Genomic DNA, 27292 nt, shown 5'->3' with positions numbered 1-27292 from the left:
TGCTTCAAGGTTGTTTAAAATATCTTAATTTATTTTGAAGAAACCTGATTGGCAGAAAACAATTGAAAGCCTTTGAATTTTGTAGAAGATAGTTTCCTCCTACGATCCTTCAGTTCCTTAGCTTCTGGCAAGAGCGTGCTGATAACGTGTTGTAGGCCTAATCGACTGAACTGTAATTTAGGACTAGGAAAGGAGAAGGTCAGCGGCAAGAGAGAGAGAGTAGAGAGATATGTAATTCAGAGGTGTGTGTTGTATCAACCCATTATGCCTTTATTTATAGTAGTATGATAGGAGAAATCCTTACCCCTAATAGGATTACAAGTGTAATAGGATAATGTCTACTAAATAGGATAATCCAAGATACTCCTAGATATACTAGGATTTACACAATCACATTCATAATCCAACAGGACTGCAACAGTTAATAAATTTATTTTCACAACCCATATATCATTTCATATAATCAAAATCTTCCTACCAAGCATCAATCTACGCCCTCGGTTTCATCACAATGGCGGAATGCTTAAGGATCCGCAAGGTGAACTGCCCACATTCCTCCGAGGTGTCGAGCTTGGACTGTCCCGGCGGAGGCAGAAGCTCGAAGTTCTGGACTAAACGTCCGATTGTAATGCCCATGATTGGAAGGGCTAGGATAATCCCCGGACAACTTCTTCTACCAACACCAAACGGGAGATACCTGAAGTCGTTCCCATTAGCCTCCACCTTTGACTCCTCCTCCAAAAACCTCTCGGGCCTAAACTCTTCCGGCTTCTTCCACATGGCAGGGTTGTTTGCCAACCACCAAGCATTCACCAAAATCTTGCTCTCCACCGGGATGTCAAACCTGTCGAGCTTGGCGTCCTGGAGGTTCATGTGGGGAAGAAGGAGTGGGATTGCCATGCGAAGTCGAAGAGTCTCCTTGATCACGGCTTGCAAGTAAGGAAGTTGTTGAATGTCGGGCTCTGTGATCTGAACTCCGCGGCCGAGGACTGCGTCGAGTTCTTCCCTCAACTTCTTCTGGATTTTGGGGTGGTTCACTAGCTCGGCAATTCCCCACTCGATCGACGACAAAGTGGTATTAATAGCTGCTCAACACAAAAATGTGACATTAGCGACCTAACATCAAGCAACCCTAATTGAATTTGCACATAGCTCATTACAAACAAAAAAAAATTGTGATATTAAAATACAACTACGTCATATAATCAATTTACATTTGATGATATTAGTGACGGATTTACTGCTAGAAATAAAATAATACCACGTCATGTTTACATGTTAATGTCATGGGGTTAGTAAAAGGGAAATTTTATTTGAATCCATGTAACTGCTTTCCACACCCAACTTACAATCTTCACCCATATTATTTTTAACTAAAGAATTAATCTCTCTTTAAACCCAAATTTATTACTTAAACTACCCTCTCAAACCCAATTCAAAATGTTAAGTTATCTTTACCCCCATTCCCTTTATAAAATAACATCTGTAATTGATTTTTTTTTTAAGAGGTGTCCTTGCCCCACCCCTCTTCCCACTCCCATTTCCATGGCTATTTTTTTCTTTCTTTCTGCTACGAAACCCAGATATTTGCCTTTTTTCTTTCTACTGATGTGCATAAGCAACAAATCAAACAATGCATCCCCTTATATTTATCAACAAGCAAGGAATTTTATAATCTAAGAACATTGGTAAGAAGTTTTTCCTTAGAATTTTCCAATTGCAGAAAGTTTAACAAACCATTCGGGATTGATGAAAAAAATTGAAACCCAAATACTCATCTTCTAAACTTTAAAAAAAATTGAAATCAAACGAACAAAATATTCATAAATTGAGTCATACCTTAGTTGGAGGATTCAAAACTTCAAAATCATCATCCATCAATAAAAAAAACTTGTTTTTCTCTACAAGACCTATTAGGGTTTTACCAGAATGAATGTAAGATAAACGAGAAGTGATGGTAGAGTTTAATGGGTTTATTGATAAATTTGAGTTTTATTATTAATTTCATTTTGTACTTAATAGTAATTATGCAATAGGGGTAAAATAGACAATTAACAATTTAAGTTGAAGTTGTGTGTAGAAAGAGATTACATGGATTCAAATAAAATTTCACTTAGTAAAAAGAACTGAGTTGTACGTAAAATTTTACAATATCAGGTGATTTTTAATATCAGGTGATTTTTTTCTTCTTCAGTATAACAATATATTTTACACTAAGGGGAAGGGGAGTTCGGTTAAGGCACGCAATGGGCAACCTAATTTGGTATCGAATTCGTCATCCACGGGATTCGAACCTAAGACCTCTCATTTACAAATGAAGAGGAATACCATCAAACCATAGTACCGAGTGACACAACATCAGGTGAAATTAATTTACCATTTCGGTCATCAAATAAATCCACAACAACAAAGATGGTAAATCCGTAAAACTAGATTTACCATGTTTTAATTTTCAAAGCTAATATTAGGAGAGTGAGGTCTACTCACCAGCGCCATTGATGTTGTCAACGATGTGGTAAATATTGTCCTCATTCATTTCTCCCTTCTGCTGGGCGTCGAGCATGTGTTCAATCCCGCACTTCAACCCTTCGTTTGTTGTAGCCTGTGTGCTTGAAAGTTTCCTGCTCGAAAATTAGAAAACTGGAGTCAAATTAACTATTTTCACTCTCATTTTATCGCATTTTAAATTGTAGTCACACTAGAGTGAATAAGACTAGAATTAATGTTAAAAGTTCAAACTTTTTAGATAGAAACAGAGTGCAAATCGCTAAAAATTCAGTTTATTAACTGAAACATTTTGTCGAACATTTGGGTAGCTTGATGCCATCATCTGAACTAAGTTGCACACATGTCAATACATATTGACATATGTCTAAGCAATCTAATGAGTGCCCTTGAGAGAATTTTGAACAGTGTTGTTGATGCAACATGCGAGATACGTTTCGTCAAACACTTAGTGAGCACAAAAAGACTCGTACCAAACATTAGGAGCGTCCTCAAAAGTGCTTTATATGTATATTTCTCATACTCAAGATGGTCCTGAGACCATCTAGTCCCAATATGCGTAAGCAACTGATCATGCCAATTACACATGTAATGCTAGAAAGATCACCTTTTTAGATTATATATTATGACGGCTGATGGTCAAATTTATTCAACCAATAGATAGTCTTTTTTGTTTTTTTGTTTTTATCAAGAAATAAGCTTTTCTATAAAAAATAAATAGATAAATAAAAGGCAAATAAATGAAACCTCATAAATAAAATGAATTAACTTACTTCCTCTCGTAAATGAAATAGTCGTTAAACAGCTGAATCCTCTTCTCCTCCAGTTCCCTGCATCTCTTCAAATACCCTCTCAAAAAGGGCCTTAAAATCGGGATAAAATCGCCGTAGTTGTAATCAAAGCTCTGCGACAATCGGCTCCTGTCCTCGTTCGATCCCTTAATCTTCACAAACAGGGGATCCTCCTCGCTCTGGAATCGCCGATCGAACATGATTCTGTATACGTTATTGTACATCATCAGCTGCAGCCGCCTCCGCAGCACCATCCCACTGGTCGCCGCCTCAGGGTGCTTTTTCACGTCCTCGACAACCGCCGCAGCCTCCGATTCCCATCCCTGGCGGTACTGCTGGACGACCTTGTTGGTGAACAAGGGAACGGTCATGATCCGCCGCATTTTCCGCCAGTGCTCGCCGTAGACGCAGAACACCATGTCCTGGCCTTTACCGTTGAGGATATCAACGACGACGTTTCGGGTCCTCGACCCGAATTCGACTCCCTGGGTGTGGAGCACCTCCTTGGCGAGCTCCGGCGACGAGACGACGACGAGGTTGCGCTGCCCCATGCGGAGGAGGAAGCAGTCGCCGAATTTCTTGGCGAGGTCGGTGAGCTTACGGTGGTTGAGGTCGTCGCCGACCTGGAGCCAGTTTCCGAAAACGGGTACGGGCATGGGACCCGGCGGGAGCTTGAATTTCTTGCCACGGAGTTTTGAAATCGCGATGGCGACGATCACTGCGACGAAGAGACCCAGAAGGGTGTTTTCCAGGAGGAAGAGGTCCATTTTTGTGGTTGCGTTGGTGTGATGAGTAGTTTGGTGGGTGCAGAGAGTGAAATGCTGAGAATAGTGGTGGGAGAGTGAAGTGGTTTAGTGGTGGTTTAGGGTTTCGTACCACTGAGTTTGCAGGGTAATCAACTAGAAAATATGATTTGGAATTTATATACTGCGGCTTGTAGCTTGCATTATTGCAGGAATGAAGCTTGGAACACGAATGTATGACTTTTGGAGCACGAGTGTATGATTTTTTCTTTGACATACGATTTCTTTGTAGCTTGCATTACTGCGGCTTGTAGCTTGCATTATTGCAGGAATAGCTGTTTGTCTGATTACTGTTTGACTTTTGGAACACGAGTGTATGATTTTTTCTTTGACATACGATGGCAGTGACGATGAGTGGTAATTAGTCCGATTACTGTTTGACTTTTGCCTTGGATGAAATGTGACTGAATGATTGATCCTAATTTTTTAAGAGAGATGTTACCAGTGGCGAAGCCAGGAATTGGCCCGGGGGAAGGGACGAACTTAAAAGAGTGCAAGGTTGACAAGGATCATTTTGGAGATAGTGTCTACAAATTGCTTCATGATAATTAGGTAGATAATCAAGCATTTGACGTCTAAGTCCAGGGTATGCAGGAAGATTAGCCAATATTTCATTCAACTCAGTGACCTCACTTTGTTGTGAACTACTCGGAATATTCGAAGGAGGACTTCTTGGAATATTTGAAGGAGGAGGAGGACTACTCGGAGTATTTGAAGGAGAAGGACTACTCGAAATATTTGAAGGAGGATTTAAACATTGTTTCTTATAATATCGTTCAATTACGTAACTATAAAATAGAAAGAAAAAAAAAATCTTAGACTCCTAATCCTAGAGTAGACTATACTAATATGCCTAATAACTAATTTAATTAACCAATACCATAAGCATACAAATTATTAGACAAATAAAAATTTAATTCAACTAATCATATGAATAAATGTATACCCATATTCATACATTTCATAATTTCATTCACCAATAATCATAGAATTCATATATGAAACAATAATTTCATATATCATATATGAATTCATAATTTCATAATTCAACTAATCATAATTTCATAATTTCATAATTTTTACCCTAAACAATAATTTCGTTCATCAATAATCATAGAATTTATATCAATAATCAATAACCAATAACCATATGATTCTATACCAATTAAACAAAAATTCGTCTTAAATAATTAATTAGGGTTAGGGATTATAGATTTAGGAATTAAAAATTTTACCTAAATATATATATATATATGTCGACTAGAGAATGGCTGGCTGTTGGCGTTGCTGCACTGCACTGGCTGGGAATAGCACATTTGCCTTTGTTCTGTTCTATTTCAATCTGTTTCCTTTTTATTTTGCCTTTGCCAATTCCCAGCAGCTTGAAATAGAACAGAACAAGAGCAAATGTGCTATTCCCAGCCAGTGCAGTGCAGCCACGCCAACAGCCAGGCACTCTCTAGCCGACATTTATATATTTAGGTAAAATGGGGTGGGGGGGGGGACAAGCGACATCAGCTTGTTAAAATAATCAACTTTTTCTTTAGCATACGATGGCACTGACGATGAATGGTTTTGTCGGATTACGGTTTGACTTTTGTCTTAGGTGAATAGTGACTGTGAATGATTGATCTTAATTGTTTAAGAGTAATGTTACATTTACCACACATTTATACTATTATTTGTATCGTCTTTCTAATAAAGGTAAGCCACCAACAAATGTGAGTCTCATTTTATTAGAGAGACTGTGTAGTTGTAGTATAAACATATGATAAAAGTAGTATTTTTTATTTTTTGTAGTCTTCGTCAAGATCATATGGGTCTTAGGCATCTTAGTACGCTACCCATCTAAACTTCTGTAGGCATCTTTTACTCATGTTCGTCATCAAGCCAATGACATTGTTTATCGCCTCGCGCGCTGCCCTTCTTCTTGGATATTTTTTTTAAGGCAACGATATTAGTTCATAGATAGAAAGTTCAGTACAAAAGGAAAGCCAAAAGCCCTAAAAGTACCTAAGGCTACAGCCTAAAAAAGAAGCTAAAATTCAGACATTACAATCAGATATAAGAATATCAGAGATAATGTATGGAAGTTCCTCAAACCACGAACAATTGGCCAAGCTAGAAAGAGCATATCTAGCTATGCGGTGAGCAACTTCGTTATTCTGGTGACGGGTATGGGTAGCAATAGCTCTAGTGATTGTAGACAACAACGCCTTGGAATCTTCCATAATGTTACCGATCAAGGAACCATTGGGAAGACCACTGCGTAATGCCGAGACAATCTGGAGCACATCACCCTCAATAATGATATCATGATAACCCCTCTGAATCGCCAATAATAACCCCTTCCAAACCCATTTAGTTAGACTTATGGGATAGTTATGTGTCATCAACATATAACAAAAATTTTGATAGATTTGTGATGGAATGACTACATTGATCTGCGACACCCATTTTCATAGACTACATTGATTGATTTTCAATTTCAAATACCATCTTGATAGGTGGGTCAATTTCAGAAAACATTTGTGATAAAAACCCTAAATGATACGAAGATAAATATGAGTTGAAATTTATAGATTGAACTTATAGCTTGCATTATTCTAAGAATTGTTGGAACCCGGGTGTATGACATTTGTAGCATGAATGGCGGCTTGTCTAAATAATTAATTTTCTCTTTTGCATATGACACTACAGATGAATGGTATGATTATTGTTTGATTTTTGTCTTGGATGAATAGCAACCGTGAATGATTGATCTTAATTATTTAAGAGTGATACTACACTTATCACATATGCTTAGTTGAATTGAATTTTTATTTATTGAATAATTGGTATGCTTATTGAGTTATTGGTATTGATTAATTGAATTGTTGTTTGGATTAGTTATTATGCATATTAGGGGTAATTATTTGGAGCTTATGCAATTGGTTGGATTGGTTGAATTGTTGGTTGGATTAGTTATTATGCATATTAGTATAGTGTACTCTAGGATTAAGAGTCTAAGATTTTTTTTTTCTTTCCATTTTACAGTTACGTAATGGAACAATACTGTTGACCCTAAAAACTACCAAGTCTACGTGGCGCGCAAGTCAAGTAATCTATAAGCTAACTACGTCCTTCGGTGAATGCGGGGCGTGCCAACTCGTCGGCCGAGCTCGGTCGATGAGTAAAATTTGTTGATGTTGCGTTGGGTGCGCTGCTGACTTCTTGATCTTGCGATTGTGGCTGAGGAAGGAACACGTCTCGGCCTTTGGGTTCTAGAGCCTGAAGACAAGGCTGCTAACTTAGCGAAGTTCAATATCCAATTCGGCTTCCAATGCGCCGAATGTAGTAACTCGTAACACCTCACTTCGCCGAGAAGGCTGATGAGATGACCTCGACCAATAAGGATTCAGAAATCCTTCTCGACCGAGACTTGGATAGGTAATCAACCGTCCTCGCCGCAGTGCTGGTGATGCCAACGGAAAATGCTGCGAGATCGGCTGATTCTACGGTGACAGAGTTATCTATGCCGACTTAAGATATCACCGGTTACTTTCACAGTGATGTTGATGCCAACGGAAGATGTGTCATCGAAAAGAGAAAATAAAAAAATCTCAGTTGTTAAGAGAGTTTGCGCATGGCAGTTGTGTGTTAAATTTGAGGTCCCTCTCTCGTTGCTATTGCATCTGTATTTATAGGATTGATGTACTTGCTTGGCACGACCTGATTCTCGAGCAGAGTCTTATTTCAAATTCCCATGTATCTGACGTGACTTGGATAACCTTATGTAAACAACCACCAATTATATATATATATATAGTTTGCACTTTACCATGGCATGCAGACTGCCAAATGTACGACATCTACCAAATATATATATATATATATATATCTAATAGCCTTTCACACGGCATCAGGCTAACCTTCTGCCACTTCCATCTAGGCTTATCACATCACATTTCTAGTCCACCTAGGCTTCTCTCTCATCACCAAAACTCCATCAGTAGTCTTTATCCCATGCATGCATAATAAAATGAAATATAATCTCATCATGCATGCCATATCATCTGATACTTTTAAGACCATCTTCCATTAAACCCATCGCATCCAATTCTTGCAGGGCATCAGTCAATCACCCATTCAATCTCTTCTGTATCTCCTCATAATCTTTATCTAACCAACAATTAATTTGCACGCAAATGGCTGCTTAACCAGATAAAAGTCTCAAAGCTTGAGATATAGTTTGCATCCCATTTATCTTATATAAAAACAATTCTTTACTAAAAAATAATTATTATGATAAAACCATAATAATATCTTTTAATAATAAAATTATCTTCACCTTTTCATCCATCGGTCTGACACTACGCTCAACCAACGGTCTTGATTGCACGGGCCAATGGTGTAAATTTGGGTCCAAACAAATACTATAAGAAATAATGCTTAAATCCTTCTTCAAACATTTTGGGCAGCCCTTCTCCTTAAAATACTCCGAGTAGTTCACAACAAAGTGAGGCTACTGAGTTGGAAGACATTACTATATAAAAAGATTTAATTGTTGCCATTTTTCTTTAACCTTTCACTCTTTTAAGTTCGCCCCTCCTCCCGAGAAATCCTGGCTTCGCCACTGAATGAATGCTTGTATAAACTCGACTCAATAATTACGAGTGACGCTTCACGATGATTATATAGAGTTGTTGTTAGAAATTATATATTATAATATTTAATTTTTGTGTGAATTAAAAATAAGAGTCAAGTGTTATAGTTGAATTCAAACTCATGAGTTGCATTTGTTCATTGTAACTTTAGGCAACAATCACAATGTTTCAAAAAATGTGGCTTGAATTCTTTATAAACTCAACCATCCCAATCTAAATAATAAAGTGTAAAGTTTAATCCCCAAACTCATTATTAAATATATTCCGAGTCGTGTCTTGAGAGTATGAAATATATAAAGTTCACAAGAGTCCGAAAATTGAAGTGCTTTGACTTGAAATTATAAATTGTTGAATCTTGGGAGACGAATGCCTACCAAACTACAAGCACAAGAGTAAGGGAAAAATTATGTCTTCAAGACATTGCATTTATGCAAGCCTCAATCTCCAAGTTGTCAGTTTTTCTAACTTTATCTCTAGTTGTATATATTAATCTAGTATACTATTGATGTTATGATTTTCTTTATGATTATTGTGATTGGAATTCTTGTGCTATTTTCATGTTTTCTAATATTGTTCCAACAGTTGCAAGTGATGAGATTGTTACAGACGAGAGTTATCTCTAATTACAAAATACTTTAAAATGTACACAAACGTAATGAACTAAGAGTAGCCAGCGGTGGTCTGCTGGAGAGTTCGAACTGAAGTCGAACTGTAGTGGTGGAGAAGCGCGGAAACGGCAAAATACAAACTGATCTGATATGGACTTATCACTTGACTTATCAAACCATCCCTTAATTCTAAGTTCATAAATCTAAATAACCAAAGGAGAAGAAAAAAGAGTTCATAAATCTACGCCATCGGCTTCATCACAATGGTGGAGTGCTTCAGGATGTGCAGGCTGAACTGCCCACATTTCTCCGAGGTGTCGATCTTGGACTGTCCCGGCGGAGGCAGAAGCTCGAAGTTCTGGACTAAACGTCCAATTGTAATGCCCAGGATTGGCAGGGCCAGGATAATCCCGGGACAGCTTCTCCTCCCAACACCAAACGGGAGATACCTGAAGTCGTTCCCGTTAGTCTCCACCTTCGACTCCTCCTCCAAAAACCTCTCGGGCCTAAATTCCTCCGGTTTCTTCCACAGGGTAGGGTTGTTTGCCAACCACCAAGCATTCACCAAAATCTTGCTCTCCGCCGGGATGTCAAACCCGCCGAGCTTGGCGTCCTGGAGGTTCATGTGGGGAACAAGGAGTGGGATTGCCATGCGCAGTCGGAGAGTCTCCTTGATCACGGCTTGCAGGTAGGGAAGTTTTTGAATGTCGGGCTCTGTGATCTGAACTCCGCGGCCGAGGACTGCATCGAGTTCTTCCCTCAACTTCTTTTGGATTTCGGGGTGGTTCACGAGCTCAGCGATTCCCCACTCCATCGACCACATGGTGGTTTCAATAGCTGCTCAACAAAGAAATGTGACATTAGCAGCCTAAAATTAAACAACCTTGATTGAATTTTAACAAAGCTCATTACAAGATAAATTATGATGTTGAAATACAATCATGTAATATGATCAATTTACATTTTATGATATGGGGTGTGTGATTTACACTCTTTTTTACTTTTTACAAACCCTTTTTAATTTCTGTTCGTTGATCTTCTTCAATTTATCCGATCTGACGGTCGAAAACTTAAAAAGTATGAAAAAAGTAAAAAGAAATGTGTGAATATCACATCCCTTATGGTATTAATCGCGGATTTACAGTTAGAAATAATATAATACCAAGTCATGTTTGCATGTTGATGTCATGGGGTTGGTATAAAGAACTTTGTCGTATATAAAATGCAAATTACCAAAGGATAAGGACAACGAATTGTCTAAAAGGATGAACAATCAAGTAATTTAGTATTTTTCATATGTTAAAAATATATTTAAAAAACAAATATAAAAAATAAAACAAAAGCCAGGGAAGAAAAGGTTGGTTTACAAATGAGAGCTGTTTTTAGCACACTTAAAAAATGTGCACTCTTTCTACATCTTTAATTTATCTATACTCATCTTTTTAGTGTAATTTTCGATTTTGAGGACATTAAAAGCAATCGAAGGGTAAAATTGGAAATCACGCGTCCCAGAAGCTATCTAATTCGCAGGCCTGCAATTTGGGAAATAATAAAAAAATTAATACGTTTTTTCAATTTTACACAAAAATTATAATTTTTTTTAATAAATATTATATGCACTAAAAAAATATAAAAATACCTAATGAAATCAAATTACCATTTCGATCGTCGTATAAATCAAAACCGAAGATGGGAAGTCAGTAAAAATAGATTAACATGTTTAATTATCAGATGAATTTTTATCACAAATAGTTCTTAAAATTGACTCTTACTATCAAGATGGTCCCTAAAATTAAAAATCACTCAATGTAGTTCCACAAGTAAGTGTCTCAAATCAATGTAGTCTTTCGGAACTACATTGATCAATTTTTAATTTTATGGACTATTTTGATGTAGTGGGTCAATGGGACTATTTTGACGTCGTGGGTCAATTTCAAGGATCATTTGTGATGAAAAAAATATTTATGGGGCCCATTTATGTGTCACATCAACATTTAACAAAGTTTTTAATATAACTGTGAACAATATTGATTTGCGACACCTATTTTAAAGAATAATATTAATTGATTTTCAATTTCAAAAATTATCTTGAAGGTGATAGTCAATTTCAAGAACCATATATGAAAAAACCCTTATCAGATTTAATCTTAAAAGAGTGGGGTCTACTCACCAGCGGCATTGACGTTATCCACGATGTGGTAAATATTGTCCTCGTTGATTTCTCCCTTCTGCTTGGCTTCGAGGATGTGGTCAATGGCGCACTTCAACCCTTCATCTGTTGTAGCCTGTGTGCTTGTATGTTTCCTGCTCGAAAATTATAAAAGTTGAGTCAGACTAGCGATTTTCACACTTTTTAGTTGTCGCATATCAAATTGCAATCACAGCCAATGATAAATGTTAGTAATTGTCATGCTACTAACGTTGATGATGCTAGAAAGATTGTCCTTTAGATCATATTTAAGATCACATATTGTGACGACACAGATGATACTAGAGAGATCATCTTTTAGATCATATTTAAGAGCACTAATTGTGATGATTAAATTCCTTCATTAAATAAAATATAATTTAAAAAAAAATTTAAATAAAGATTTATTAACTAAAATAGTCTGTAAATTTGACATAACTCCTTACTTAGATCACTGAGATTTGAAATTGATAGAGTAATCTCTGAGTTCGTATACCATAACTTATTTGGGTTATTTCGTAAAAATTTATGTTAAATAATGACAAAAAGGCTTTCAATTTTAATAAACAATGAGCCAAAATAATTTGACAAAATTTGAGAATATTTTTATTATTTTATTCTTATTTAATACAAATTTTCCACAAAAGAAAAAAAACTAAAATGATCACAAAGGATCGCTCAAAACTCATAAACCAAAATGAGAAATTGTGATAATCTCATGAACTATTATTATGAAGTGTTATTGACACTTCAAAAATCTCATTATACATTTCTCACAAATGTATTTTCTTTCCTAATATAGAAAATTTAGAATGTGTGTAATGAGATTTTTTTAATGCTAATAACAATTCCTCTATTATTTTACCTAAAAAGCCAAAATAAACCGAAATAATAAAAGTAAGGCAACTCATAAATAAAATGAATTAACTTACTTCCTCTCGTCAATGAAATGGTCCTTAAACAGCAGCATCCTCTTCTCCGTCACTTCCTTGCAGATCTTCAAATACCCTCTCAAAAAGGGCCTTAAAATCGGGATAAAATCGCCGTAGTTGTAATCGAAGCTCTGCGCCAATTGGCTCCTGTCCCCGTTCGATCGCTTGAGCTTCACGAACAGGGGATCCTCCTCGCTCTCGAATCGCCGATCGAACATGATTTTGTATACGTTGTTGTACATCATCAGCTGCAGCCGCTTCCGCAGCACCATCCCACTGGTCGCCGCCTCAGGGTGCTTTTTCACGTCCTCGACGACCGCCGCCGCCTCCGATTCCCATCCCTGGCGGTACTGCTGGACGACCTTGTTGGTGAAGAAAGGAACGGTCATGATCCGCCTCATTTTCCGCCAGTGCTCGCCGTAGACGGTGAACACCATGTCCTGGCCTTTACCGGTGAAAATATCAACGACGACGTTTCTGGTCCTCGACCCAAATTCGACTCCCTGGGTGTGGAGCACCTCCTTGGCGAGCTCCGTCGAGGAGACGACGACGAGGTTGCGCTGTCCCATTCGGAGGAGGAAGCAGTCGCCGAATTTCCTGGCGAGGTCGGAGAGATTACGGTGGTTGAGGTCGTCGCCGACCTGGAGCCAGTTTCCGAAAACAGGTACGGGCATGGGACCCGGCGGGAGCTTGAATTTCTTGCCGCGGAGTTTTGAAATGGCAATGGCGACTATCACCGCGACGAAGAGACCCAGAAGGGTATTTTCCAGGAGGAAGAGGTCCATTTTTGTGCGTGCGTTGGTGTGGTGAGTAAGCGAAATGCTGAGAGTAGTGGTGGGGGAGTGAAGTGGTTTATTGGTGGTTTTGTGTTTCGGGGACGTCAGGTGGGTTAGAGTCCAGATTGTACCACTGAGTTTGTAGAGTGATCAACTAGAAAATATGATTTGGAATTTATAGACTGCGGCTTGTCGCTTGCATTATTGCATGAAACACGAGTGGATGACTTACATGAATGAATAGCGGCTTGTCTGAATAATTAACTTTTTCTTTAGCATACGACAGCAGTGACGATGAATGGTTTTGTTCGATTACTGTTTGACTTTTGCCTTGGATGAATAGTGACTGTGAATGATTGATCCTAATTTTTTTAAGAGTGATGTTATACTTATCACATATTTATACTATTATTTGTACCGTATCTCTAATAAAGATAAACCACCAATAAATGTGGATCTCATTTTATTTGAGAGATAGTACTAGTGATATATAAACAGGAAGAGGATCCGGTCTGGATCTCTCCTATGAAAGGCCCAAGATCAAGCGATTTAGGCCGTTGAAATTTGATCAAATGATTACAAATAGAAAGCCCTTCTAAAGTTATAGTAATTGTAACCGTTGAATCAAATTTCAATAGTACAGATTACTTGATTCTGGGCCTTTGATGGGAAAGATTTGGACCAGATCCTCGTTTGTATAAACATATGATAAGAGTACTTTTTCTTTTTTTTAATCTTCGGCAAGATCATATGGGTCTCAGGCATCTTAGGTCATCTCTAACCGAGGGCTGGCCAGAGGGCTCGTTTGAGCCATCTGGCCCTCCAAGATTCCCCAAGATATTAATATTTTAATGAACAGTACAGGGCCATATTTGCCTCCGTCTCCAACCGAGGGCCAGAGGGCCAAATGGCTCGTTTTAGCCCTGTCACAAAAAACCGTCTCCAACCGAGGGTCATAGGGCCAAACATAATTTATTATTTAAATTTAAAAACTACAACAACTTAAATTTAAAAACAACAACTTATATTTAAACACTACAAATTAAATTTAAAAACTACAAATTAAATTTGAAGGAAATATTATAGATGAAGGAAATATTGAAGGAAATATTGCAAATGAAGTGAAGAAATATTATAGATGAAGGAAATATTGAAAAATTGAAACAAATATTATAGATGAAGGAAATATTGGAAAATATATTGAAGGAAATATTGAAAAATTGAAACAAATATTATAGATGAAGGAAATATTGGAAAATATATTGAAGGAAATATTGAAAAATTGAAACAAATATTATAGATGAAGGAAATATTGAAAAATTGAAACAAATATTATAGATGAAAGAAATATTGGAAAATATATTGAAGGAAATATTGAAGGAAATATTGAGAAATATATTGAAGGAAATATTGAAGAATATTGAAGAAGGAAATATTGCAAATGAAGTGAAGAATTGAAAGAACTTCACCATATTTATAGAAGAAAAGAAATGTTTAAAATAAAAAAAAATAAATAAAAAAAAAAAAAAAAAAACCCAACGGCTAGCTGAGTCAGCTAGCCGTTATATTAAAAAAAAATTCAAACTATTAGTGTCGGTTATAACCGACACTAATAGTAAAACTATTAAAAAAAAAGAATCTCTTTAAAGTTGTCGGTTATAACCGACAGCAATAGGAAAACATTAAAAAAAAAATAGCCAGCCCTCCAGCCCTCTCCGATCCCGTGAGGCCCTCCCAGATTCCAGAACCCTCTGGCCTAGCCCTCGGTTGGAGATGGTTTTAGAGCTATTTTCGGCCATCTGGCCCTCTGGACCATTCGGTTAGAGATGGCCTTAGTAGGCTGCCCATCTTAACTTTTGTGGCCATCTTTTACTCATGTTTGCCATCAAGCCAATGACATTGCTCTTCGCCTCGCGCGCCGCCCTTCTTTTTGAAATTAATTGTGCTTGGGTTGAGGAAGCTGATCTGTAACTGTTTTGTTGTTTTCCTTATGGACTCCTTAATGAAATCTATCGATCTTATATCAAAAGAAAAACTTGTGTGGCGGAGAATTGCCTTTTTAATTGGTAGATGAATTTTACGAGGAAATCTCCTCTTCATCTTCGCTCATTTGATTGACTTGGAGCATTAATCGGCTTGCTATTTTTGTGAGTTCTCATTTTGTTTTTCCATCGATTGAGATGGAAGAAGTAGAGGCTTCTAAAGTAGTATGAGCTACTGGGAATTCAATATCGACTTATTCTGTAATTTGGTCGTGCTTGAAATTATCCCACCATTTCACTGTGATTTGGCGGACTACATCTTTTTCTTCACAATTGGCGTTGTAATACTATCTACACTAAGGTACAGGATTTTTTTTTTTTTTGGACAATCGATATCATCTACACTAAGGGAAGGGAGTTAGCCTCATAATGGGTTAGAAATAATGTGGTTCAAATTCCCCTTTGACGAGAATCGTTCCTAAGACCTCTAACTTATAAGTGAAGAGGAATAGCATTAGATCATAGTCCTAAGTAGCAGAAATGATTTCCTCTTGTTGACTCTGTGGTTTGAGGAAAAATACTACCAAAGTTGATGAACCAAGAGCGATTAAAATCTTCAGTTCGATGTAGGAGATGAATTTTTGGTGGAAAAAAAAAAAGGCTCTGGCAATATGAGGGGAACTTTTGAAGTGACCGAAACAGGGTACTTACCATAAATATAAGATGGGTAGTGCTTTTGACTGAATAAGGAGATGGTTTTTGTGACTAACTAGTGACTGGGCAGATGCAGGGGTTGTAACTTTGGATAGTACTGTAGTTACTCTGCGAGAGTCCAGACTCCTAAATGCAAATGAACAATTTGTTCAGGTTGCTCTGGAGAGACCCTTTGTTTGAGCATACCTTCATGATCAAATTCAGAAGCATCGGTTTCAACAATTTTGAAAAAGTTAATTGAAGGAATGCCAAGACAAGGGAATGTTTTGATATATTGTTTGATATTTTTTGACGTTTTTGAAAGAGTTAACTGGGGCTTGGAGCTTGCATTATTGTAGGAATAACTGTCGGAACAAGCATGTGTGACACTTGGAGCACACATGAATAGCTGCTTGTCTGAATGAATAATGACGGATCTTTGTTGGTAATTTGACGGAATTGTAGATTAATGGTAATTTGACGGATCTTTGTTAGACTTTTTCTTGAATGAATAATGACTCTGATTGATGAACCCTAACTTTTTAATCTTCATCAAGATCATATGGGTCTTGGGCATCTTGGTAGTCTGCCCATCTTTAGCTTGTGTGGCGGAGAGTTACCTTTTTAATTGGGAGATGAATTTTACAAGGAAATCTAGTTAGGTAAAGGGTCGAAATTCAGTAAATAGTCTACAACTTCATCCCCCTTCCCCCACCAAAATTTTACATGTAAATACAATTTTTTTTGGGAACTTTAACGAAAAGCTCCAGGTACTGTTCACTTTAATGAAAAATCACATTTTTATACTAAAAAATCAATCCTGATACTATTCATTTTACCCTTTATTTTGTCCTTATCGTTAAAACTCAAAGTTTTCAAATTATTTTCATTAGTTTTTCTTATTTTTTTTAGGGTAAAGCTCATTACTTTGTGTTAAGAGTATAGTCTCACACAGCAGTAATGCATCCCAACCTCCACCAGATTAGATTCTTTCACTAGGTTGTTATGCTTGGAATGTTTGTGATTAGTTATATACTTTATGCTGAGCTGGCACATATATATTGGGATAGGATATTTATGTATAAATACCATGTGTATTATTCAATTGATTAATGAGAATTACAATTACATTTTTCACTCTCTCTCTACATCTCTCTTTCTCTCTCTAAATGAATTCCTCTCTCTCAGTTCTTAACTTCAACATGGTATCATCACCATCGTCTAACCGACTCTGATCCGGCGCTTCCCTCTTCTCGCAATTTTCTTGCTGTTCTTGCATTTTCTGATCTTCCAAACAGATCCCTACTGCTCTGATCTCTTCTTTTTCCCTCTCAATTTAGCCCCTCTTGCTATGTCGGCGGCAGCATCCTCTTCGGATTCTCCTTCTCCACCTCCTGCAAACCCTAATTCTCCAGCAAATCTTCCTCAGAGTGCCCTCTCCAACCCTCCGATCATGACGCTTGGCACCATTTCCATTGCCAATGTCGCTGGAATGGTTCCGACGAAACTCAATCGTCAGAACTACATTACTTGGCGTAGTCTCTTCCTTCCTGTGCTGAAGCGCTTCAAGCTTATTAGACTCGTCAATGGCGAAGATCTGTGTCCTCCTCCATTTGTTCGCGATCCCTCTGGTACTTGTGTTCCTAATGCATCTTTTGAGACCTGGTGTGAGCGCGATCAAATCTTGATGATCTGGATCAACTCTACTATTTCTGAAGATCTTCTTCTCTTGAAGATTGGCATGGAAGACTCTCGCTCTCTGTGGCAATCTCTTGAGCGGCGATTCTCAGGCGCTTCCCGCACACATGTTCACAGTCTTCGTTCGAAGATTCAAACGATTCAGAAATGTGACTCTTCAATGACCGATTTTCTTAATTCGATCAAAGAAATCTCTGATAAACTTGCTGCTGCTGGTGAACCATTGTCTGAATCTGATCTTGTTGCATATATTTTATCTGGTCTTCCTGATGAGTATGAGTCCTTTGTTGACTCCATTGAGACTCGAAATGAATCTGTGACTGCTGATGAGCTGCATGGCCTCCTCTTGAGCAAAGAAATCTCACTCCAGAAACGCAAAACCAGAGCTTCTACCTCCTCGACTGCACCATTTCATGCCTATGATGCTCAATCTTCTACTCTTGTTGGTCATTTCAACAAAGGCAACTCTCGTGGTCGTTTTCATAATCGCAATCGGTATACTCAGAATCGAAATTTTAGGGGAAACAAACCTCACAACTGGCATGCCAATAACTCAGGTGGCATTCTTGGTGCTGGTCCTTCTCGCCAGCCTGCTGGTCCATCTTCTTCCTCTGATCGCTCAGTTCAATGTCAGTTATGCCTTCCATATGGTCATTGGGCTCCTATGTGTAATCGTCTCTCTCAGTTTGCTCAATCTCAATCTCCTACTGCAATGTCTGCCATGACTTCTCCTGCATCTCCTAGCTATTGGCTCACTGATAGTGGCGCCTCTCATCATGTCACCCCTGATCCCTCTGCACTCAACTCTGCCATTCCCTACTCTGGCACTGATCAGCTGTTTGTTGGTGACGGCAAAGGTCTGTGTATTTCTCATACTGGTTCTGCTCTCATTCGCACCAAACATGCTACCTTTCGTTTAAATGATGTTCTGTTAATTCCTCAGGCTTCTCATAACTTGTTATCTGTTTACAAGTTTGTATATGATAACTGGTGTTCTCTGACCTTTGATCCGTTCAGGTTCTATGTCAAGGATCTAAGCACTGGGAAGATGCTTTTCCAGGGCCCCAGTGAAAGAGGTTTGTACCCTTTCTACTGGAATGCTTCAAATGGTGTCTCTGGAATTGCAATCTCACCAACTGCTCTGATGATTGCTAAGGCTGATATCCATACTTGGCATCGTCGGCTTGGCCATCCTTCTGGTGGGACTTTACATTCTGTTGTGCATAAGAATCATCTCCCTGTAATTGGTTCTGTTAATAATTTGTCAGTCTGTACTGCTTGTCAACTAGGGAAGTCCTCTAGGCTATCATTTTCCACTTTACCTTGTACTTCCTCTCGGCCACTTCAATTGTTACACACAGATGTATGGGGTCCTTCTCCCACATCTTCATGTACTGGCTACCGGTTTTATCTAATAATAGTGGATGATTTTACCAAATATAGTTGGCTCTATCCTTTACATTTCAAGTCTGATGTCTTCTCCACTCTCAAGACCTTTATTTTAAAACTTCAAACTCTCCTTGATCTCAAAGTGCAAAGTATCAGGTCTGATTCAGGGGGTGAGTTCTTGAATAAGTCACTCCAAAGTTTTTTAAATGAGCAAGGTATTACACAGCAGTTGAGTTGTCCCCACACTCCTGAGCAAAATGGGTGTGCCGAGAGAAAACATCGTCATGTTGTTGAAATGGGCAGAACATTGTTATCTCAAAGTGATTTACCTGCACAGTTTTGGGTTGAAGCTTTTCAGACTGCTGTCTACCTCATTAATCGGTTACCTCCTCAGTCTTCTGTGCTCAGTCCTTGGGAACTCTTATTCCATGCTTCTCCCAAGTATCATACACTGAAGGCTTTTGGTTGTGCTTGTTATCCATGGTTGCAGCCATATTCAAGAGACAAACTGGATTTCAAAAGTAAGCAATGTGTGTTTTTGGGTTATAGCCTCAATCACAGTGGATATAGGTGTTGGGATCCTATCTCTAATCGGCTTTACATTTCCAGACATGTGGTGTTTGATGAATCCTTATTTCCTTACAAGTCTGTGTCTTCTCAGGCCTCACATCACAGTCCTTATGTGCCTTCTCCTCTCCACACTCATATGTCTCTCCATCTGCCTTTGCCAGTGTCTCATCTTGAGCAACAGTCTTCACCTGCAGCTGCTCCAGAAGGCCGCAATGCATCTCCATCCCTATTTTCGACTGCAGCGAATACCACTATACCATCTTCTGATCAGGAGTCCATACATACTCCTCCAGTATCTTCCAGCTCTGCAGAGACTCCACCCTTGCCCCCTCCCCTTCCTGTCAACACTCATACTATGATTACAAGGGCAAAGACAGGTATTCATAAACCCAAGGTGTTCACTGCCACTAAACACCAACTTCCTTCCACTGTTGATTCTCTTACAACTTTACCTCCTACTCCATCAACCTTTCTCCAAGCTTCTAAGTCTTCTCACTGGATGGAGGCTATGCAATTTGAATTTCAAGCATTACAGTCTACTGGCACTTGGGAATTAGTTCCTAATCATTCCACCTACAACATTGTTGGCTGCAAATGGGTCTTCAAAGTAAAGCACAAACCTGATGGTACTATTGAAAGGTACAAAGCACGCCTTGTAGCTAAAGGTTTTCATCAACAGGAAGGTTTGGATTTCTCCGAAACCTTTAGTCCTGTCGCCAAACCTACTACCATCCGGATTCTCCTTTCCATTGCGGTTTCTATGATTGGTTTATCCATCAGTTGGATGTCAGTAATGCTTTCCTTCATGGTCACTTAAAGGAAGATGTTTATATGGTCCAGCCTCCAGGGTTTGTGGATCCCTCGAAACCTCATCATGTGTGCAAACTTCGGAAATCCCTCTATGGTCTTAAACAGGCCCCTAGAGCTTGGTATGAGGCTTTCTACACTGCTATTCTCTCTCTGGGATTTAGTTCTTCCCACTCTGATACCAGTCTCTTTATTAAACGAGACACTTCCATTACTTTTATATTGGTTTATGTTGATGATATAATCATCAATGGCAGTTCAGTCACTGAGTATCAATCCCTCATATCCCAGCTTCAAACCATGTTTCCTGTCAAGGACCTGGGAGATATTCATTATTTTTTGGGTATTGAAGTCCACAAATCTGACAAGGGCTTGTTACTGCATCAGACTAAGTATGCTTTAGACTTGCTCAAAAAGACAGACATGCTTGGTGCTAAACCTTGTGCCACACCTGTGTCCACTTCCAAACTGGACCATTCCGGCACTCTTCTATCTGATCCCACTTCTTATAGGTCCACAGTTGGTGCCTTACAATATCTTACTTGGACAAGGCCTGATTTAGCTTTTGCTGTAAATCAGGTTTGTCAGTATATGCACTCTCCCCGAACCATACATTTGCAGGCTGTCAAACGCATTCTGCGATACCTGAAGGGCACTGTGGATTTAGGACTTTGGTTTACTAAGGGTTCTCAGTGTCTCACTGCTTGGTCTGATGCGGATTGGGCAGGTTGCCCTGTGGATCGACGGTCCACTAGTGGGTATTGTGTGTTCCTCGGCTCCAACCTCATCTCCTGGAGTGCTAAGAAACAAGCCACAGTGGCTCGGTCATCAACAGAGGCTGAGTACCGGTCTCTTGCTAATACTGCTGCTGAAATTACATGGGTGTGCAAGATTCTCCATGACATATCCTTCCCTTTGTTACAAACTCCTGTCATCTACTGTGATAACAAAAGTGCCATTGCTCTTGCATTCAATCCCGTTTTTCATGCTCGAACTAAGCATGTTAAAATTGACTATCACTATATTCGGGAGAAGGTTTTACTTGGTCACATTGGTGTTCAACATGTTGCTTCTCTTCTCCAAATTGCAGACATTTTTACCAAGCCTCTAGCTGCTGATCGATTTGCTGCCCTTACTTCCAAGCTTTCAGTTCGATCACCTTCCTTCAGCTTGAGGGGGTGTGTTAAGAGTATAGTCTCACACAGCAGTAATGCATCCCAACCTCCACCAGATTAGATTCTTTCACTAGGTTGTTATGCTTGGAATGTTTGTGATTAGTTATATACTTTATGCTGAGCTGGCACATATATTGGGATAGGATATTTATGTATAAATACCATGTGTATTATTCAATTGATTAATGAGAATTACAATTACATTTTTCACTCTCTCTCTACATCTCTCTTTCTCTCTCTAAATGAATTCCTCTCTCTCAGTTCTTAACTTCAACACTTTGAACGTCAAACGTAAGACTCTCAACAAAAAACGAACTCATCAAAATTAGTGTATGACGACTTATTCAAAAACAGAAAGAAGTTTATTACTTGAACCATCCATTAATTCAAGTTCATAAATCTAAGTAACCAAAGAAGAAGGAAGAACTTTGATAAATTTACATTTTCAAACCCACATATCATGTCATATAATCAAAATCTTTCTCCCCAAGCATCAATCTACGCCCTCGACTTCATCACAATGGTGGAATGCTTCAGGATGTGCAGGCTGAACTGCCCACCTTTCTCCGAGGTGTCGAGCTGCGACTGTCCCGGCGGAGGCAGAAGCTCGAAGTTCTGGACTAAACGTCCAATTGTAATGCCTAGGATTGGCAGGGCCAGGATAATCCCAGGACAACTTCTCCTCCCAACACCAAACGGGAGATACCTAAAGTCGTTCCCGTTAGCCTCCACCTTCGACTCCTCCTCCAAAAACCTCTCGGGCCTAAACTCCTCCGGTTTCTTCCACAGGGCAGGGTTGTTTGCCAACCACCAAGCATTCACCAAAATCTTGCTCTCCGCCGGGATGTCAAACCCGCCAAGCTTGGCGTCCTGGAGGTTCATATGGGGAACAAGGAGTGGGATTGCCATGCGAAGTCGTAGAGTCTCCTTGATCACGGCTTGCAGGTAGGGAAGTTTCTGAACATCAGGCTCTGTGATCTGAACTCCGCGACCGAGGACCGCGTCAAGTTCCTCCCTCAACTTCTTCTGGATTTCAGGATGGTTCACTAGCTCGGCAATTCCCCACTCGATCGACCACAATGTGGTTTCAATAGCTGTTCAACAGAAAAATGTGACATTAGCAATCTAAAATTAAACAACCTTAAATGAATTTGCACAAAGCTCATTACAAAGAAAATTTGCGATATTGAAATACAATCATGTGATATAACCAATTTTCATTTTATGATAGAGTGACGAGTTTATTATTATAGATAAAATAATATCACTTCATGTTTGCATATGTTAATGTCATGGGATTGGTAAAAATAAGTGAGTTGTGTATAAAATGCAAGTTAGAAAAAGGATAAGGACAACAAATTGTTTAAAAGGATGCCCAATCAAAGTGGTTTAGCAAATTTAGATCAGAAGCAACATACTTGTTCACCTACTCACCAACCACTAAACCCAGATTTTTGTCAATACCAACTTTAAACGCAACAAAGAGTTTTTTGTCTCTTTTCCTTTCTACGGAGGTGCTAACGTACACGAACACCATTATATATTGGTGACCCATACACAAGGGAAAAGGATCCTCGCCATCCTTTTTCTAAGGATCTGGGGGATCTTGTGATTATGAAAGTTCATCGTACATCATGTAATCAATTTTTGTTATGAACTATTTATATTTATTTTCAAATTTCAAATTTAAAATGATTTATGATCGTATGATATACGATCATGATTACAGGATCTCCAGAAATAACATCCGACAAAGATCCTATTTTGTGCAGAGAAGCCAGGTCCCACACGAAGATATATAGTTAGTGACACGTAAGTATTTGACGTACACTGGTATGCCAACTGGATGAAAATGAGACAACTAAAGATGGGCACGTCTCCAATAGTAACTTTGTGGCTCTTGTAATAATACGTAAGCAAACAATGTAATGTAACATCATCGGGTCCTCTAGGTTTTCTACTACGTATCAAGTAATAGCATACGTGGGAGTCAATAAACCATACAAAATATTTCATATTTTAGTGACTCTATCACGAAAACAAAAATATTTAATAAAAATCCTAAAAAAAAAAAAAAAAATATATATATATATATATATATATATATATATAACAAAAAGTTAGCCCGCAAATTAATATATTCACGTCAACATCCGTCACAGAAGCTTACTCTAATCTGCAGCCTGCAATTTGGTTTCTATCTTCAGGAAGATAATCCATCAAATTAGAAAATTTATACAGTTTAAATTTGATCTAACGGTTAAAATTATTATAATTTTTAAAGTGAATACCTATTTGTAGCCAATCGATTTTCAACTGTACGAATTTCCTGATTTTGTGGATTAAGAATAAGGGATTCGGAATCCCTTTCCCTATCATCAAATAGATGTTCATTTGTAATAGCTTTTAAAATGATTGAAAATATTTTTGATGAAACTGATTATGGATTTCAAAAGTATTTTAAATGTTTTTTAGAAGAAATATCAAATATGTGCTTCAAGAACTTCAAGTATTTTTCTAGAATACACTTAAAAGTTTTACTAAAGATTAGTTTCAAAAATATTTTTGTCAAAAATTTTCAATCATTTTAAAAGTATTTCCAAACAAACCATTCACAACATTAAACTTGGTAAATGAGTGAAGAGAATTGTTGTTTGCGTTCTAAAAATCTCATATTGTACTCTTCACAAATGTATATTTCTTTCTAATTATGCAAAATTTAAAGTTTTATGAAGTATCAATAATAATTGTCACCATGTTTTAATTTCAGAGTTAACATTATGAGAGTAGGGTTTGCTCACCAGCAACATTGATGTTCTCGACGATGTAGAGAACATTGTCCTCGTTGATTTCTCCCTTCTGCTGCGCGTCGAGGATGTGGTCAATGGCGCACTTCAACCCCTCATTTGTTGGAGCCCGTGTGCTTGAAAGTTTCCTGGTCGAATATTAGAAAAGTATGAGTCAGACTAGCGATTTTCATCCTCTCATTTTAGTCGTTGCATTTCAAATAGCAACGACATATTGTTATAATATGATTAATTATTTAAACTCGTCACTTATTAAACAAATAAACAAAATAATCGTTGCTAGCACTATCAGAGATTCGGAGAATGTTGACATCCTCACCATTTGCATAAACTATTAATCCACTACTTTAACTACAAAAATTGTATTCAAATTTTTAATTTTTATATTATTATTCACGCTATCAGTTTGTCAATCACGTTATTTTCAATCACGTTATTTTAATACATAAAGCAAAATAAATTTATTTTGGGGTAATTTCAGTTGCATTCTCATTTTGTCATCTCTGTTAACGTAGAATTACAAATTGAGAGTGTGAATTACTACGACAAATGATATTAATGGCTGGTTTGATATTATTGTATTTTGAAACAAAAAATTATTTTTATTGTGCTGTGAGAATAAACGGTTGTGAAATAAAGCTGTAGAATGTTTGTTAAACTTTTTTATAAAAATGCTTTTAAAAAAAAATAGTATTGTAGTGTTTGATAAACTTTTATGTAAAACAGATGTGAAAAAAAATCGGTTTTTTAAAGCTAAATTTGGCAGCTTCTTGTTTTTATTTTTTTTTCACCTAAAACTGTAAAAAAAAACTGAAACTAAATGTTTACCAAACATAAAAAAAACTATTGACTTTTTTTTTATACAAACATTTTTCAGAATGATCTCGGTATCAAACCAGGCCTAACTCCAACGGCTTAAATCTTATTAATTAGATACAAGCTTGTCCAGCTCTTGCCAACGCTCACTATTATATGCGAGACCGACCTGTAACTAAATATGTGCCAACTATATATCAAAAATAAAGATTCTCTGTACACACTCTTTTTTGGCGAACAGATCTCAATTTTCATTGAAAGATTTAATGAATTGAAGATGATTCAATGATAAAAATTAATCAAAAATGTGTAGAAAGTGAAAAAACATGTATAAAGTGAAAAATTGTGTATGAAAACTAATGAAAATTATTTGAAAACTTTGACTTTTAACGATAAAAATAATATAAAAAGTAAAGTAAATAGTATCAGGATTAACTTCTTAGTGTAAAAATATGATTTTTTTGTTCAAATTAACAGTAGCCGGAAGCTTTTCGTTAAAGTTCTAAAAAAAACATAAAATATGAAAAAGAGTGTATAAATAACACTGTTCAAAATTAAAAGAAAAAATGAAAGTAATTAAAAATCATAAATAAAGTGAATTAACTTACTTCCTCTCGTCAACGAAATAGCTCTTAAACAGCTGAATCCTCTTCTCCTTCACCTCCTTGCAGATCTTCAAATACCCTCTCAAAAAGGGCCTTAAAATGGGGATAAAATCGCCGTAGTTGTAGTCGAAGCTCTGGGCCAATCGGCTCCTCTCCCCGTTCAATCCCTTGAGCTTCACGAACAGGGGATCCTCCTCGCTTTCGAATCGCCGATCGAACATGATTCTGTACATGTTGTTGTACATCATCAGCTGCAGCCGCCTCCTCAGCACCATCCCACTGGTCGCCGCCTCAGGGTGCTTTTTCACGTCCTCGACGACCGCCGCCGCCTCAGATTCCCATCCGTGGCGGTACTGCTGGACCACCTTGTTGGTGAAGAAGGGGACAGTCATGATCCGCCGCATTTTACGCCAGTGCTCGCCGTAGACGGTGAACACCATGTCCTGGCCTTCACCGGTGAAGATATCAAAGACGACGTTTCGGGTCCTCGAGCCGAATTCGACTCCCTGGGTGTGGAGCACCTCCTTGGCGAGCTCCGGCGAGGAGACGACGACGAGGTTGCGCTGCCCCATGCGGAGGAGGAAGCAGTCGCCGAATTTCTTGGCGAGGTCGGTGAGATTACGGTGGTTGAGGTCGTCGCCGACCTGGAGCCAGTTTCCGAAAACGGGTACGGGTATGGGACCAGGCGGGAGCTTGAATTTCTTGCCGCGGAGTTTTGAAATGGCGATGGCGACGATCACGGCGACGAAGAGACCCAGAAGGGTCTTTTCCAGGAGGAGGAGGTCCATTTTTGGGGGAGCGTTGGTGTGGTGAGTAATTTGGTGGGTGCACGGAGCGAAATGCAGAGAGAGTTGCGGTGGGAGAGTGAACTGATTTATTCAGGGTTTTCATTTGGCGTTTTATAGAGGAACGGTTTCGCGGGCGTTAGGTGGATTGCGTGGTCATGTGTCTGTGGGATGGCGGGTGGGTGGAAGACGTAAATGCGTGATGCGAGTCTAACGGCGTTATATTTAACGGAAGATGGGGTTGGAGAAAGGTGCGCGCGCGCGTGGGGACTGGGGAGTAGGTAAACGAGAGCGGGTAGGTGGGGGGAGACGGAGATGTCCAAATGTTGGTTTGGCTTTCTTCAACTAAAAAGCTTGATGTAATTTTAATTGTCTGGATTTAAATTTACGAGTATGAGATAATAGTTGAGACTTGAGAGGCATGTGTGTAATTGTATTCTTCAAGATTTTTCAATGCAAATTTTTACTATCTCTAGCCTTGACGAAAATGCACATGCAAAATAATGAACATATTTGATTAAGGATTCAAGCATCACGCATCCACGATGTGGGGGTTAGGCCAATGAATTTCTGATGCCTGAGTTAGCTTCTCTGATAAGAGTAAAATGTTTAGAACTTTTAGGAGTAAAAGCTTACTGAAATTTGATAGAATATGGGATATATATAGGGGAACTTTAACGAAAAGCACCCGGTACTGTTCACTTTAACGAAAAACC

The 27292-nt window shown here is 38.3% G+C and overlaps 3 protein-coding genes and 2 long non-coding RNA genes across 5 annotated transcripts; 2 read left to right on the top strand and 3 right to left on the bottom strand.

Moving 5' to 3' along the window:
* Positions 1-249: 249 nt before the first annotated feature.
* On the bottom strand, positions 250-4283 carry LOC126614666 (trans-cinnamate 4-monooxygenase-like). Its single transcript, XM_050282315.1, has 3 exons — positions 3279-4283; positions 2488-2621; positions 250-1085 (listed from the first exon to the last, which is right to left on the bottom strand). Exons 1-3 carry the CDS (start codon positions 4061-4063, stop codon positions 490-492), a joined length of 1515 nt encoding a protein of 504 aa, XP_050138272.1. The 5' UTR covers positions 4064-4283; the 3' UTR covers positions 250-489.
* LOC126614669 (uncharacterized) lies at positions 3735-26440 on the top strand. The gene is made up of 2 exons (XR_007620476.1): positions 3735-3883; positions 26400-26440. It is a non-coding gene; the product is annotated as an uncharacterized LOC126614669 (long non-coding RNA).
* LOC126614665 (trans-cinnamate 4-monooxygenase-like) lies at positions 9343-13399 on the bottom strand. Its single transcript, XM_050282314.1, has 3 exons — positions 12474-13399; positions 11524-11657; positions 9343-10190 (listed from the first exon to the last, which is right to left on the bottom strand). Exons 1-3 carry the CDS (start codon positions 13256-13258, stop codon positions 9595-9597), a joined length of 1515 nt encoding a protein of 504 aa, XP_050138271.1. The 5' UTR covers positions 13259-13399; the 3' UTR covers positions 9343-9594.
* Positions 9824-22658, top strand: LOC126614670 (uncharacterized). The gene is made up of 2 exons (XR_007620477.1): positions 9824-9972; positions 22440-22658. It is a non-coding gene; the product is annotated as an uncharacterized LOC126614670 (long non-coding RNA).
* Positions 21904-26675, bottom strand: LOC126614664 (trans-cinnamate 4-monooxygenase-like). Its single transcript, XM_050282313.1, has 3 exons — positions 25795-26675; positions 24365-24498; positions 21904-22657 (listed from the first exon to the last, which is right to left on the bottom strand). The coding sequence occupies exons 1-3, from the start codon at positions 26577-26579 to the stop codon at positions 22062-22064; spliced, it is 1515 nt and encodes a 504-aa protein (XP_050138270.1). The 5' UTR covers positions 26580-26675; the 3' UTR covers positions 21904-22061.
* Positions 26676-27292: the final 617 nt, after the last annotated feature.

The sequence above is a fragment of the Malus sylvestris genome, chromosome 3 (assembly GCF_916048215.2).
Source record: "Malus sylvestris chromosome 3, drMalSylv7.2, whole genome shotgun sequence".
Lineage (NCBI taxonomy): Eukaryota > Viridiplantae > Streptophyta > Magnoliopsida > Rosales > Rosaceae > Malus > Malus sylvestris.
The sequence above is the reverse complement of the archived record's forward strand: the minus strand, read 5'-3'. Positions and strand labels throughout refer to the sequence as shown.

Excerpts from the sequence above, each read along its gene's own strand:
- LOC126614666 (XM_050282315.1), bottom strand. The coding sequence starts at position 4,063 with ATGGACCTCTTCCTCCTGGAAAACACCCTTCTGGGTCTCTTCGTCGCA. Across the intron at positions 2,622-3,278 it reads TATTTCATTTACGAGAGGAA|GAAACTTTCAAGCACACAGG; the intron begins GTAAGTTAATTC and ends ATTTTCGAGCAG. Across the intron at positions 1,086-2,487 it reads TGACAACATCAATGGCGCTG|CTATTAATACCACTTTGTCG; the intron begins GTGAGTAGACCT and ends TGTGTTGAGCAG.
- LOC126614665 (XM_050282314.1), bottom strand. The coding sequence starts at position 13,258 with ATGGACCTCTTCCTCCTGGAAAATACCCTTCTGGGTCTCTTCGTCGCG. Across the intron at positions 11,658-12,473 it reads CATTTCATTGACGAGAGGAA|GAAACATACAAGCACACAGG; the intron begins GTAAGTTAATTC and ends ATTTTCGAGCAG. Across the intron at positions 10,191-11,523 it reads GGATAACGTCAATGCCGCTG|CTATTGAAACCACCATGTGG; the intron begins GTGAGTAGACCC and ends TTTGTTGAGCAG.
- LOC126614664 (XM_050282313.1), bottom strand. The coding sequence starts at position 26,579 with ATGGACCTCCTCCTCCTGGAAAAGACCCTTCTGGGTCTCTTCGTCGCC. Across the intron at positions 24,499-25,794 it reads TATTTCGTTGACGAGAGGAA|GAAACTTTCAAGCACACGGG; the intron begins GTAAGTTAATTC and ends ATATTCGACCAG. Across the intron at positions 22,658-24,364 it reads CGAGAACATCAATGTTGCTG|CTATTGAAACCACATTGTGG; the intron begins GTGAGCAAACCC and ends TCTGTTGAACAG.